This window comes from Xiphophorus hellerii, chromosome 5, assembly GCF_003331165.1.
Source record: "Xiphophorus hellerii strain 12219 chromosome 5, Xiphophorus_hellerii-4.1, whole genome shotgun sequence".
NCBI classification, from domain to species: Eukaryota; Metazoa; Chordata; class Actinopteri; order Cyprinodontiformes; family Poeciliidae; genus Xiphophorus; species Xiphophorus hellerii.
Window position 1 is genome coordinate 31,595,096 of NC_045676.1, and position 16,109 is coordinate 31,611,204.

At 40.5% G+C, this 16,109-nt stretch overlaps 1 protein-coding gene across 2 annotated transcripts; it reads left to right on the top strand.

The window, feature by feature from the left end:
- Positions 1–3,494: 3,494 nt before the first annotated feature.
- Positions 3,495–8,800, top strand: tnip2 (TNFAIP3 interacting protein 2). 2 transcript variants are annotated; one of them, XM_032564193.1, is made up of 6 exons: positions 3,495–4,300; positions 5,717–6,010; positions 6,101–6,190; positions 6,285–6,548; positions 6,644–6,760; positions 7,718–8,800. In XM_032564193.1, exons 1-6 carry the CDS (start codon positions 3,980–3,982, stop codon positions 8,021–8,023), a joined length of 1,392 nt encoding a protein of 463 aa, XP_032420084.1. In that variant the 5' UTR covers positions 3,495–3,979; the 3' UTR covers positions 8,024–8,800. The 2 variants fall into 2 exon arrangements, with proteins under 2 accessions (XP_032420084.1, XP_032420085.1); XM_032564194.1 differs by having other exon boundaries at positions 7,721–8,800.
- Positions 8,801–16,109: the final 7,309 nt, after the last annotated feature.

Consider the following 16,109-nt stretch of genomic DNA (forward strand, 5'->3'; position numbering starts at 1 on the left):
TTTGTTCAGTCGTCTGTTAGAAATGATCTGGGGTGATTTATAACCACTAGTTGAACACTGCCCTCTAGTGGAATGCGGTGGTAACATTTTACAGTGGCGGTGTGTTGATGTGCAGTGAAAACGAGAGAATGTTCAGGTGCAGCTTGGAAGTTTATAATGACCCATTTTAATCATCCTGATTATGTGTGTGTGTTTGGGAGGGAGGGAAGTGGAGTTATTATTATAATTCATTGATAAATGACTCAACATGACACTATTAGATGTAGATTTTTTTTGTCGAGTTATTTTTTTAGATATGAGGAAAGAACACTTGCTAGGTTGCTTTCAAAGTCTCATATTTTATGTTAACTCAGTTTTTCACGCCCTTACACAAACTTTTGAGAGCTCTAATTCTATAACTGATGGCATGAACAGTTATATATATATATATATATATATATATATATATATATATATATATATATATATATATATATATATATATATATATATATATATATATATATATTCATGCTTTCACATGACTGTCATTTGATTTATGACTCACCTCAGAACAGAAGAAGTCAGTCAGTGCCATGCTCTGTTTAACCCAGGAATACCTGGGACTCCCCGCTGGCCAGAGGGTCTAATTAACCTCTTGTATGAGTGTCAGAAAAGAATTTAACACTCCTACAGTCTAGACAGCGGTTTCACTTTATTCAGATACATTAATTGTTTTTGTAGTCCACCATCAACCTGAGTTTTTTCCCAGTGACCTTCCTAAAAACGCACATTAGCCCACATATATTCTTTGAGATTTCTAGCAATGTCACAAAATGTGTTAATATTTTCAGTATGAGAGCACAAAACATTCCCCACTTCTGTTGCTCTATGCATCTACTCGCGCTCAGAATACATGAATGCATATTTTAGATTAGGGTGATGGAACAAAAGCCTCAAAATCTGTGAGATGGTGATCATTTCTGTGTCCTTTGCTGCTATGCTCGACTAGCTACAACTCAGACCACTCTTTTTTTTTGCAAAAAATGTCAAGCTTGATCACATGTTTGTAATACCAAAGCAGCCCACAGTGAGTGAAAGTAAAGTGAGAGAAGTACCAACTTTAGAACATGCTGAATCACATGGAGGTCAGTGGATGATAACGAGCTCACTAATAATAACACCTCCCACTCCTATCTTCCCTATTCTATTATCGTTTTCTTTTTGGAAAGTTAAAGTGCTTGGTTCCTGGATTATTTTACGTAATGCAAAAACCTGTTAATGTCATCGTATTTCAAGACCGGTTTTGAAATGGCATTTTACAGTTAATCTTCCCTGACTTTCGTAAACAAATCAGTATCTGCCTGGAAAAACATTAGACTAGAGATGCTTCCCTTTCTTACAGTGACTGAAAAGGTTTGCTCATGTTGTCACATTACAACATTTGCTCTGCTTCTATCAAGGTTTCATTTCACAAATGAACAAATAACTGCATAAATGTGAAGAGAACTGTAAATAACACCAGGTTACACAAAATATTTTTTGGAAGTTGTCTTTGTTTTTTCAACTGAATTAGGATTATTGTGCAAAATGACATCAATTTTCAGGTCAGACTTTTATTCTAATTTGATTCAGAGAAATCTGATCTCCTGACTGACTTGATGACATTTTTGTGACATTATCAGTTCATTTCTGTTAGTATTTCTCATCCGAAGAAGATTTTAGGAGAAAAAGATATTGTTTTCTAACAGAGTGCATTAATTAAATGTTACAAACTTGTATCTCTGTAAATTCGAATAATAAACACTGATAAGGGTACGTACATGTGAATCGAACATTACATCTGTACAAAATTCTCCGTCTCTTTTCTGTCCTGATGGATTCTCTCCTCCTGCTCATCACTCGTTGATCCCAGGAGATGATAAACTGAAAAAAAAGACTTGAGTTTCTTTCCATATGGCGTTCTTTGTACCCCTCCTCCACAAAAGCCAGATTTATGACGAGGACAATTTACAGTTTTTCAGCAGACTCTCCCACCTGCGCTGTGGATCTCTGCTTCGCCTCTGAGTTACCACGGCCTTCCTGTTTGGTTAATGCCCAAATCTGCTGGTTGCTCTTCTGCACAAGAATTGTATTCATGTCTGAGTAAAGAGAACTGAATAGATGTTCACGCCACATTTTTCAGATTCTTTTTGTGAAAGATTTTAAGATATCTATTTTTCCACCCCACAGAAGTCAGTGGTGGTTGCAACAAAAAGGTTAAACAGGTGTGAATACTTTTGAGAGGCTCTGTGTTATAGTTAATATGTGACTATTAAGGCTCAGTTTGTCCTGCAGCCTGTGGATCAAGCATTGCAGTCCACAGTAGATACAATGTAGCTCACCACCATTAGTGTGTGAATGTGTGTGTTGGAGTCTTCTGGATTGGATAAAAGGCTTTATCATGTTATGACTAAGGTACAATCCATCCACTTCAGTATGAGGAATATTATATTAAGTACACAGAATAATGGTTGTAAAAGTAGAGCTTCACTGGGATGTTGGAACAACTCCGTGCATCATCCACTGAATCAGAAAGAAAAATGCAAAACCCTTTACTGTATCACGTATTCAATGATTAACAGTCACTGACAATGCCCTAAACTGCGCAATTCACTAAATGATCCAATTACGTAATGACCGAGAAGGGCGTCCGATGCGTTTGTTGCTCTGGGAAATCTGGAAACGGAACAAAGGCTTGGAATGTGGACAGAAAGTGCTTTAAAAACTGACATCCCTGTTGGGATTTGAATGAAACACAGTGTGGAAACCCGGATGTGAGAGTGAGGCATTTTTAGGATTATTGTTTCATACAGTAAACTGTCTGCTGAAACCCTCAGTGTCATTAGTTCAGAACCTAAAAAGAATAATTTACATAAATTCAGATTTGCTTTTTTTTAATTATTTAATTCAAATATTATAAAGCATTAAAAATTAAATAAATCTCACAACTCTCCACTATTCTTTAAATATTATTTAAAGGCTTTTTTTGTTGTTGATTTTCACATCTTCTATTACACTTTTATTTTTCTTCCAATCAACTTTTCATTGTTTATGCTTATGTTCAGTCTCTTTAGCAACAACCTTTGTGGCTTGTCCCCCATATAGATGATGTCAATGACTGTCTGCAGGGCAACTTTCAAGTCTGCAGCTTCCCCATTCTTGTTTACCACCATATTTTGTCTAAATTATGGTTTACTTTAGACAAAATTAACATAGCATATATTTTTTTTTAGTGGTATTAGAATATTTAACAGTAGATAACCATAAAATTACTGGAATACAGTAAGAACTCCATGCATCAGACTGTCATTTTCTGACACAGTGTGTTATAGTTCTTCAATGGCTTCATAATAAACAGAAATGCATTCTTGAATGAATGTGTGCTTTGGCTTAGCCATTTCAACTAAATCAGCGACGTGAGTTAGCATTTTCAATTACTAAAATGCGCCTGCATGAAGAGAATTTGATCATGCCGAACAGAGGTGCGAGAGCTCGAAATTACGACGTCCTTGAAGGCAGCATTCGCGTTTCCTTTTCAGCCGCTGCCGCAGAAACCCGAGCGAAAGAAAGTTGAGTGTGTTTTTATGAGTTTTTGTAGGTTAACAATTATTGCCGTCAGTCAGTTTACTGCTGTGTCGCGGGGCTGTGGGGCTTTGAACGGCGGCAGCAGGCAGACAGGCAGGCAGGGAGGCTGGCAGGGAGGCAGGCTGGCTGGCTGGGCTCCGTTTTGACGACGCTAAAAAAAAAAAAAAAAAAAAAAAAAAAGTCCGCGGGGAAGTTCCCCAGGAAATCCCCGTTCGGGGATATTATTCTCGACACTGATGCGCCAAATCTCCGGTAGAATTTACCTCCTCGGTGCATTTCTAAAAGACACGGGGTGAGAGGCAGAGGCGTCAAATGCCGGATGATTATTATTAAAAGACCCGGTCGGTGTTGAATCTACTAAAATAAGTCCGCCATGGATAGCGCCAGCATGGGCTCCGAGGGAGACGCGCTGCTGAGGGAGAGGACGCGGAGCTACGGCGTCCTGAACACCCTGTATCACGAGACGCGCGGGGAGATGGAGCTCCTCAACAAGCAGCTCTGCGTGAAGGACAATATTATTGCAGACCTAAAGAGCAGGCTGGTCAGACACGAGAGGATGTACATGACGATGGGAGACGATGAGCCCGTGGTCATCGGTCCGTCCAGCTCCCTGGTGGAAAGCCTGCTGTCAGAGATCTGCAAGCTGAAGCAGAAGAGAAACGACATGGAGGTGAAAGCAGCCCGACAAGGAGAGGTAAACCCCGGGGCAAGAGCTCCGCATTTACCTGAATAGTTGGAAGAAATCACTCCTTTTGAGTGTGTTCATTAACTGCATTTATTTATAGTAATTAAAGACATTTTCAACAGAACTCCCAGAAACACAAACAGACCAGCTATTATTATATTATAGGAATAAGGGATTCTATTTTTTTATTTTTTTTTAAAACATGAATTTACAAGGGCGGTACTAGAATAAAGTCGTACTGGGGTACAAAATCTAACAGTCCAGATGAACATTTTCATTTAGATATATGATTAAAAATATAAGCCAATAAGTCTTAAACTAAACTTCCATACACATACTGGTCTTGTGTGAATTTTGTTTTCAGACATTTTGCTCCTTTTTACTGTGGCTTAATTTTCCTTGTGGTATGTTTGGAAGAGATCGATCAGTAAAGTTTTGAGAAGATATACCCGTCATCAAATGATCTTAGAATTATTTCATGAGAACAGACAAAAAAAAAAAAGATTTTGTCCAATTTTATGGGCAGCAGCGTGTGTGAAGACAGAGACACGTCCAGCATGTATATAAATATTAGATTTATATACAAAGCCAGACCCAGATTATATTTAAATACATCTTTCTTTTATTTTATATATATGTGTGTGTGTGTGTATTTAGACATCCGTCTGTGTTTGTTCCCAACACACGAACACATTAGTGATGGACGGTTGTCCTATCATTTATCAGCATTGTGGGGGGATATTGTGATTAGAGCTGTAATTTATGGTTTAACCTTTTAGATTTTTACTTTTTTCTTTCTTTCATGTAACTACAAAAACTGTCAATATGGACGTAATTGTTACGTTATTTCATTTTCTTCCTGTTGGCTCGATGAGAGCTTCACCAACTCTTGTTCTACAATAATTTCTATCGTAACGAGAGCTGTGTGTGTGTGTGTGTGTGTTGACCTCTGGCTGCAGGCACTGAAACCTTTTTTTTCTGTCATTTTTGACTATTAAATCATTTCTCGTCCTCACACTTATAATAATTGTAACGATTATCAGGAAATCAATTTTTCAGTCTAGAGCCAAATCCATACATATCTAAAGTCGGGCTGTGTTTGATTCATCCAGCTTATTGCTTAACATTTATATTATTTCGTTAAATTACTTGAAATATTATAACACGTGCTAGAAGCATGCCTCTGTTACTATTTTTTCTGATGTAGATCATGACTGTTTTTATAGCATTAGGTAACAGATTGAAACATTTTGCCAGTTGACAGCTAAACATAGAAACCAGCTCCTCAAGACCCCAATGTCTGATGATGGATGGATGGAAACATTTTCAAGAAAATATTCAAATCACAAGCAAAATAACTCACTATAAATAATTGGAATAAACTATTACAGTGGAGTATTTCTAAAATATTTTTTTTCCTTGTAGGAGATCCAGAGGCTGACTGCACAGATCAGGGAGAAGGAGCTGGAGCAGGAGCGGATCCGGAGTCAGCCGGACCACGAGAAGGACCGGGAGATCCAGAGGCTGCAGGCGGCCCTGGAGGAGCGCGAGCGGGCCGAGGCCACCCGGAGCGTCCTGTGCTCGTCGCTGGCCGAGGAGGCCGACCAGCTGCGCGGCCAGCTGGGCGCCACCGTCAAGGTGTGCCAGGAGCTGCTGGCCCGGCTGGAGCGGGAGAAGAAGGGAACAGGAGGAGAAGTGGAGGAGCAAAGTGCCAAGGAGGTGTGTGTTCAACTCTCCTTCTGCTGTGTCCGTGTTTCAGTTTTTTCCTCCTTTTGCACCATTTGAAGTCTTTCTGTGGCCTTTCTGCAGACACCGGAGCTCTCCAACCTGAATGCTGCTAAATCCCAAATCCGCCAGCTTCAGGAAGAAAACCAGCAGCTGAAGCAGCGCGTGTCTTACGTGAGTCTCAGTCTAGCATTCCCACATTCGGCCCAAACGGCTAGCCCGGTGTGGGGGTCACAGTTCAAACCGTGTGGTTGTGTTCGGCTTGCAGGTGCAGGATTTGAACTCCCAGTGGCAGAAGTACGACTCCAGCAGGGAGGAGTACATCCGGGCGTTGGGTCAGAAGCTGAAGGAGAGCTCCGGGCCGGGCCTGATGCCGGTCGTGGGCTCCATCCGGACCGGCATGCTCCACCAGGAGATTTCCAGGCTCAACGCCCTCCTGGAGGAAAAAATCAGGGAGTGCTCCAGGCTGGGCAGAGAAGTGGAGGACATAAGGAGGCAGGGGCATGAGAGAATCCAGACCCTGGAGCAGCAGGTGGGTTTCCACTCCACTGAGGGATTATACAACCAGACTCATTCAGTGTTTATCACCTGGAAACAGTGAACATTGGTGATGTTTTGCTTTTCCAGGTCCTCATCTACACTGAAGACTTTAAGTCGGAGCGTGCCGACAGAGAACGAGCTCAGGGTCGGATCGCGGACCTGAAGGAGCAGATTTCTCAGTTAAAGCAGCAGCTGCACAAACAGGTGAGGCGGAACACACTTCTATCAGGTGGATGTAGAGCTGGCCCAAGGCATTAGCAAACCGACCAGGTGCTTAGCAACCTGAAACTAACAAAAGGAGCCCAAGAACACAATACCTGCCATATAAGGCATCTTTACAGAATAATTCATATCCATGGTGGATTTAGATTCTGACAGGAAATGAAACGGACATCTCTGGAAAACATCATTACATGTTGAAAAACATTTAAATATCTTGTTTTTGGTTCATCTTTAAAAATTCCGTATTGATTGTTAGAAATCCTCAATAATCAATAGAAAAAAGAATCTTTTAAACCCTTGGACTGTCACAAGGCCCCCGCTGTCCTCATGGAACCATTCACTCACATCTGGTGGGTTACAGTTAAGGGGTTAATTACCAGCTATTTGTGTCTGGCTGTATTTCTACCTCTCCTTTCCAGAGTCTTTGTGGTTGGAGGGCCTCCTTGCCAGCAACCCAACCTTTAGAGACAGAAGAATAGAAATCATCTTTATTGTCCTACGGTGGGGAAATTCAGATGTAACAGCAGCATGTCACACAAAAAGTGTTGAAAAAATATAACAAACAAGCGTAAGAACATTGATTGTAATAATATCATACTTTACCAGATTATGATGTAAAGATACTGTGCAGTTAGAACAGAAATATCGTACTTTAGCTCCGTCCAAAGGTTTTTCATCAGTTTTAAGTCAGTCACTCCAAAACATTAATATTACTTCCAGTCAGAAGAAATATGTTGGTAAAAATAAACTCAAATTCACCAGGAGTATCAATAATGAACACATTTGGAGTTAACTGTAAAAATTGCTATTAGCTAAATAGTGGTAATTTTGCAGTTGTGCGTTGGGGGTCCTCAGTCACATTCTGTTTAGTAATCAAAGTAATCTTGGGCTGGTTCTGGGTGAGATGCCCGTTGGTCTGACCGGGTCTGTGCCTCTCAGCAGGGGTCCGGCAGAGACGGCCGGGACGTTGTCCCCTTGTGTCACGTCCACATCGGTCACCGGATCTCCCCGAGGCGAAACAAGGACTCCTCAGAGCCTCGGCTGAGGATGGTCACCGACCGGCAGCAGCAACAGGCGGCCACGCCGCCGCAGCCCGCCGCCACGGGGCCAGCAGCCGCCGCGGCAACAAACTGGAGCGAATGCCCGGGCCCGTCGGAGCTGCAGTGTCCGCAGTGTCACGCCAGGTTCAACGACACCGAGGCCGCAGAGTGCATGAAGCATTTCGACGAGTGCGCCCGGCTATGAGAACGGCCGTCTGTTGCTGAACACTGCAGGCCAGCACTACAGCGCAGGGAACGCGAGCGACTCGGACGTCAGAGCCGCTGACTACAAACCAAACAACTGACTGAAGACTCTTTGCAAACAGTGAACCCAAAGTTCCCCTGCAAGCCTTTCTGCGTCTGCGTCTGCACCGTCTTCACTGCTCTCCTGTGGCAGGAGAGGAGGTCAATGCAATATATATATACATGTATGTATAGATATAGATATGTGTATGTATATATAATGTGAAATACCTCATGGTTAAATTACAAACTTGCTGCACTTTCTTTACATTTAACCAAAAGACTTATCGTAGGATTGTACGATTGAGATGATTGATAAGCTTCTTCCTTTGGAATCCAGACACCTAGTCGTTCATTTGGTGCTATTGTTATTATTATTATTTTTTAATGTTTATTATTTTTTATTGGACTTACTATTATTCTTCAACAAAATATATATTTTCAATGGCAGATGTAAAATATAAAAGTGTATTGCTATATTGATATTTATTCTCTTTTGTATATCTAACTGGAAGACACGAATCGTTTTAGTGCAATCATGTGTTCTCTCGTTTCCAACCCGGGTCACGATATATTCATACATATTTTTTGCAAACCTTTGGGATCAAGTAAGCGTGAAATATTTCGCAGCAAGACAAAAACGTATTTGATCAAACAGTTTCTTTGTAAAGATTGCATCCAAGCTCACAACACAGTTGTTGTTTTTCAGTATTTTTGTAATAAACCCTGCTGACAGGCACTCTTTTTTTCTCTTGCAAGTTGATTTGTATCGTTTGAAATTCATCTCCATTATTCTGTTGTTTTGTTTCATTCTTGAGACAGTCTGCAGCTTGAAGCTGGAACCGCAGATCATGGGCCAACCACAAAGAGTTGGCACCGCTTAATCTAAATCTGTGTGCTCGTCTTTTGTAGCGCGTCACGTGTGCTTGTGTTTGTGAGCGGTGGAAAACCCCTTCCCAGCACTGCCTGAATGGGCACGCTGTGCTGCCACGGCCGGATTCCCAGCTGTTTGTGTCGAGCCGAGGCGAACTCCACAAGGGCATGAAAGGGGGAATGAGCCGGAGTCACGCCCAAACCTCAACAACTGCCTGCAGATGGGTCGGTGTATAAATCAGACCCTGTGAAGTATCACGAACGCGGCAGTGGCGGCGGGCGGGCGGGTGGGCGCTCCCTTCGGTGAATCAGTTGTCTTGGGTTCAGTGTGCAAAGCACAGGAAGCTGGACATCCCCTGTTTTTAAAAAAGGAAGTAGGCAGTTGCAGAGCGAAGAGAAGACAAAGCCAAACAACATTTGTGTGTTTGAGAGAGCGATCACTTGCTGTACCTGCTGATGTCGGCTCAGACAATGGAATGTTTTTAATCTAGACCAAAATGAAACCGAAGAACACCAGGAACTGCTGATATGTTTGTGACATAAGTTATCTGGCTGTGGCTGGTGTTTGGTGAACTTCACACCAACTTCATTTATGTCCCTCGAGTCACACTGCAAACACAAAATATTTTTATGTGACGGAGCATCACAAATTCATACACTTCAACACTTTACAAATCCACATCTGATACCCCTAAATAAAAACCCAAAGCCCTTCTGGTGTCTAATGAGTAAACAGATGAATTGAACCTCAGTGTGACTCCAGCTGTCCTGCGAAGGCCTCACAAGTTGCTTGAAGAACAAACAGCTTCCGGAAAACCAAAGAACACGGCAGACAGGTGTTAAAAGCGTTTAAACATCCTCAGATGATCAAACAATATCCCAACTTTGAAGATCTCGTGAGGATATAACCCTACCGAGAACTGAGAGGAGGGCCAAGGTGAGAGGCCCGCTGTGGAGGAGCTGCGCAGATCCACAGCTCAGCTGGAAACATATTGGACACAGTAAAACATGGAAATAATAGCTCTGGTCAGATATGGTGGTGGCAGCATCATGGTGTGGGGGACGGGGCAGCTGGTCAGAGTTGAGGAGGCAGAGATTCACTTTCTATCAGGACAACAACTCTAAACATGTAGCTAAAGCTGTTATGGAATGATTTCAATAAAAAAAAATATTCAGTCAGACATAAGATTTTTCGATTGAGTTTAGTGCAGTACAATATACACAATCGATTCTTCAAAGTGGATTAAAAAGTTTCTCCCTAAGGAGACCCAGCAGATTGCTTCGCATTGCTGACCTGCGAGCATTCGCTCTTCCTGGACCAACACGTCGCCCTGGCGTCATGTCATTGATTTTACAGCAATCCCTCGTACCCAGCAGGCATGTAGCCACATGTTTTAGTCCTTGTTTGACACTCTTGCGTGTTTTCTGACATAGACATCACAAACAAGTTGGCGTGCCGCCGTGCGTACCCGTACACGTGTTGCTTCTTGGCGACAGCAGGTGTGTTATCTGGGGTCAGATCTGCGCTCTGGGGTTGCGAAGAATATGGCGACATTCAAGGTCACATTTGAAATAAAAAACCTGGCCATTACTCCACATGGGAACTCCAGCAGCCACTATGCATTCACTCAATGCAGAATGACTTTTAATGCTGCATGAAAAATTCAGAATCGTGGAGAAAAAAAAAAAAAAAAAGGTTTCCATAAGTGTCATAGGAAAAACTCATTACACCACATGATTCAACACAATGACAAGTGACCTTTGGCACACATAACCTGAAGAGGTTTTCTGCCTGATTTAGTCAGTCTCTTAAAGTAGCTTAAGATGAAAAAAGCCCCACTTGTCTTGCAGGATTGTTTTAGTACGTTAGGGGTTGTAGGCATTGACTTATACCATTTCTTCTTAATTATCAGACTCCACCATTTGCAACATTTCACCACATGTCGGGTGTTTTGGGCTGTAGAATACAACCCCCACATTGTTAGTGCACCATTTCTGTTAAAGGAGCATTGCTATGTGTTTTCAAGACACATTTCATACTTCAGTCAAGTAACTATGTTGCCTTCAGTTATTAAATGTCAAAATACTGTGTATATATTGTATGACTTAAAATAATTGACAGTGCCTTGAAATTGGGCCTCTGTCTTTTTAAGAAACTCCTGCTCTTTCCAACAGGTTGCCTTTAAGAAGTCAACACAACATTACTCCTCTGTAACCCTTTAACAATGATTTTGCGCACGTTGCATGGAAAAGTGCATCCTATAACAAGCTCAGCACAATTAGGTGTTTGCTAATTGCTGCTGGCTAGTCTGAAGGAGTTGAGTGGCGGAGTCCAGGGGGAGGCCTGCTCAGAAGCTTAGAACCTGCAGCTTCCAGGAGGAGCTTTGTCCTTGAAGCAGCGCTCTGCCCCACCAGACCTTTTACACAGCCAGATGGTTGCCATGGAGATTAAAGGATTCCCCAAATGTGCATGAAATAGCAAAAGCAACACCCCAGGTATGTTTTTGATGAAGGGATAACATTATGACATGATGCACATCTAAAAAAAAAGTCGATTTTATGTAATTCTGCAGCAGATCGCCTATCAGGTTTGTTTGTTAAGAGACATTTGAAATATGGATCACAGGAATTGATCATTATAAATTAAGAGAAAGAAACAAGGAGCATGAGCTGGTCTGCTTGGAACTCCAGGTTCAGACCAGAAGTTTATGATAAAGGATTTACAGCAACCTGCAACATGGTAGAAAAGGGTTTTAATAACTTCTAGACAAATTTGGACCAGACGATCCAGATCAATGTCGATATTTACAGATAAGAGAAAGAGAAACAAACTAACATAAGTAAAACAGAATGATGATAGAAACATCACTTTCACATTGATAATGAATTGTTTTGTGGTTTATTCAGATGCAGCCTTACAAAGATGCGTCAATCTGGGTCAATTCCTTTAATCAGCCACATTGGAGTGTATTCATGCATGAACGACCCGTTTAAGGCCTCATCACATCACAGCATGTCAATCCAAATTAAATCCCAACTTTGACTAAGCCTCTTGAAAAACCTTCAATTCATTTTTTTTCGTAGCCATTCAGTGCAAGTCATTCAGTTCCTGAAGCAGCAAATCAGCAACACACTGCAAACCAACATGTTTGATTGTCAGCATGACGGGGAATTTCTCTAAAATGCCCAAAAAAATGTACTTTTGTTTTATTAGAATATTTTCCCAAACGTCTCTGACATCATCATTGGTGTTTTTTGCTAATATGAGACAAGAATTGCTCTTCTTTTTGCTCAGAAGTGGTTCTGGCCTTGGAACTGCCCCATGGGATACTTTCAGTGATTTTAATGATTTTATTTTTCACCTGTTCCTTCATTTCCTTACACTGGGGCGTGAAGTGTTGCTCAGGCAGTCTTGCCCACTTCATGTTGCCAGTTCTGATTGTACAGTTACCCGACCTCACAGCTAATTTAGCATTTTAGCTAGGCTACCAGATAGCATAGGTCTGTGCTGGAAAAGTGATACTGAGAGTAGAGTTTCTATTATCCAAAGCAGTTCTGATGAAATATTTTACAAACTTTTGACATTGAAATTTTTGTCTTATAAAAAAAGATTTGAGACCATTAAGGGCAGCTTTATGTGATTTCAAGATTACCTCACATTATCCAAGCCTTACAGTGAGTCTTACAATGGTATCACATGTCAATAATTAACAACGAAGGGGAAATACTGGAGGTTAAAAGATTTCCAATGCATTGATTTCACTAATAAGACTTTATCTTATGTACCCACAGAAGCACTGCTTCCATATTTGGCTTTTAAAGGGCAGTTTGAAAATGTTGTCTGAAAGCAAGCCACACACACACACACACACACACACACACACACACACAGAGGAGCTGACATACAAAAAAAAAAAAAAAAAGCCACGAGGTCTCTGTTGGGGATTCTCCCCCCGCCAGCTCCCTCCTACGCGTTACAACAGGGTCTAAAAGTGACTGAACTTCCACACAAGTGCTCAACCCACCCATCTCAGAGTGGAAAGAAATAGGTCACAAGTCCCCACCTGAGTCTCTGGGAACTTTTCTAAGAAACAAAGATTTATTTTTTTTTTTTTTGGAAAAAAAAAAAAAAAGAGAAAGGTTACAGCAGAGGATCAGTTCCTGTCAGAAACTGGTTTTCAAAGCAACTGAAGGTAGCCGTCGTACACCCAGACAGGAACAAACTTTAGCCTTACACTTATCCAGGCAAACACAGAATGGATGGATACAACCATTAATCTTATGTGAATCCTAAAAGAATGGGAATTTCCCTCCATTGCGTGGAAATTCCCAAAACAGCATACAGGTTTATTCAAACTAAATGGATTGCTGTGGCCATAAGGAGATTGTTTTGATTCAATATTTATTGATTGACTCAGTGGGTATTAATGTAAATTGCTTCTTTTTGTTTTTTCTTGGTAGGAAGTCAATGGTTTAAGCCATCAGCCACCTAAACTTTACTGAGGCAGATTTTAGCCTGAGAAGAAGAAGAAGAAGGGGATTCCCTCGTTCTAATTGTACGCCATCCTGAGATGCTCCAGGCACTTTTTGAATGAAAAGAACAGCATTCTTATTTCAAACTAAAAAGCGTCTCTCATTCCTTTAAATTAACCTACAGAGACAAGAATCACCCCCCCCACCTCCACTCACTGTCAGGCCGATATGTGGAGCACACATTTGCTTTTTACACATCCATTTGGGAAACTTTTGTAGGAATCTCTTGGTTCAAGGAAGTTTAACTTACTCTTACTTTTAATAGCATCAACTCAAAGCGCCCATCTGCAGATGTCAAAAACAAATCTGTTCCATTATCACATTTTATTTAGATCACGTCCTACGTTTGTGTCTCATACAATTTTTCGGGGTGTTTTTGACTCGTCCACATTTGCGTAGATTTGCCTAAATGTGGTAGGTCCAAAATTACATCAGCACTGACTGAGAGCAAGCGCAAACTACAAACAGTCAGACTGTCATTCATACCTGAAATGATTTATGAGTCATATGTGGTAGCTCTGGCAAGCACAATAAAAATTTTTTAAAAAGAACCTAGCATCTTCTGCTGTATGAGGTTTTACCACAATACTCATCGGGTTGGAACTCATAGTGAAATCCCACTGTTTTAATGTGCAGTAGCTCTCAGTACAAGTTAAGAGGAAGCAGAGATGAAGTCAACCTTACCTCACTTCCTCTTCCTTATTAGTCATTTGGGCTTTTTATAAGAAAGCATGAAAATGCTTCAGCTTTAAAGCCAAATGCATTTGACGTAGAAATCTAAAGGCATTTGAGCGGCTGGGGGAAAAGAGATTTCTGCATCCTTAATTTCATCCCTTAGTCCAGAGTTTTTACACAACAAACATCAGAAGACTTCCTTAATTGTTCAAAACCAATATGCTGATCTCATCACAGCATCATTCAACAGGAAAGATGGGACTTGTGGTGAAGAAAAAAAATAGTTTCCTTGAATTAAAATCAATTAGTCAAGTGTATAGTTTCCCTAGTTATTATAAGATGCCTTCCAGTCAGTATAACTAACCAAAAATAGAGGAACAGGGTTAAATCCACGATTCAATACCTGTCCCAAATTTCATCTGGAGTTAAGTGATAAACAGATAAAGATCTGTAAAACCCTTAAGTCATCGAAACAGCGGCTTTTTTTATTTGACGTACATTGCAACTGAAACTTAAGTCTTGGGATCTACTTGACTCAGTTGCAAAGCCCCTCTTCATTGATTATGACTGTTAATTGGAGGATTTCCCATAAGGAACTGGTACATGAACGTGTGACTCACCCTGCAACTCCACATAGCCGCAGACGTGCAGAAAAGCAACAATTGGTGAAAATTCCTGCCATTGTGCTGGCAGCAATGGCAATTCAACCCCTTGAAAAAACAATGGTGACGTAGTGGTTTTTGCCAAAAATCAACTTTGTTGGTATATTGTGTATGGGATGGACAGCAGCATCAAACTCCAGCCTCTTCAACAGTTGTAATTATAGTTAGATCACAAATGCATTTAACTGAATCCAAATGCATCTGTAATTTGATTAGTAATATTTGTAAATAATGATTGATCTAAAAAATTAGAATGCTTTCCAGTGAGGGACATTTATCAAAGTACCTTTTGAAAAAAAACAACTTTAAGTAGGTATTCAACATAATTTTTTATGAAATTCTCATTTCTGTATTAATGCTTTTTTTTTTAAATATAGTTTTAAAAGTTTTTTTTTTCCTTTGGCTGGAAGCGGAAAAAAACATTAACAGAAGAATTAATTAAAATTCCAACAAATTCCAAAATTTGTTGGAATTCCAAACAAATTGGAATTCCAATTTGGAATGAATCTAAATGTGTTTAAGTTACTGAAAGCTCATAACCTTTTAATATTCTAATTTATTAAATGGGTCTATCCCTTAAACCCATTAATCATTTTTAAGTGACTTGAGATGAGATTTGTTGGGAATTGACACAATGTAAATTAACTTCAGTAGTTCCAATGACTCTGCTTCAAACCAATTGAAAATCCAAATATTCTTCATGATGGAAAAGAAAGAAAGCATAAGCATGATGCTTTAGTCAGGGTAAAACATCAGGAGACAAACCTGGGTTCATCTGTATGTTTCCTTCCCCTTGTTCACGCTCATACCAGTATGTTCAGGAAAAGCCAATAATTAGCTGTTAAGCCAGCAAAGCAGGAGACAAAAATTCCTCCAACTGGCAAAACTTACTTACCTTCAATTCTGGTTACTTTAATGAAAAGTATTTTCTTGTCCAATTTTTTGACACAAAAGACTATTTTTCCATCTTAAAAGAGTATCAGGCATTAGTACAGTTGCTGGGGTCACAACTCACTGTGTACCTCTATCCACGTAGAAGAAACATTTTTCATTCAATGAGATACTAAAAGTTACGTGATATACAAAAGAAAGTAGGGGGGGAAAAAGTACTTGGTCAAGCCAAATCTGAGTTTGTTTCCAAATCTAGATGGTTAGCATAACAGCTAGCTGCAACAGGAAGTTAGAAAAACAAACCTATTTTGTTTTGTACATGTTGAATAAAAGGTCACATAAAAGCATTGTAACTCAAACATCATTTTCACTTGTTTCTGTTTAAGATCATCCAATGCTAGCACTGCTGTACAG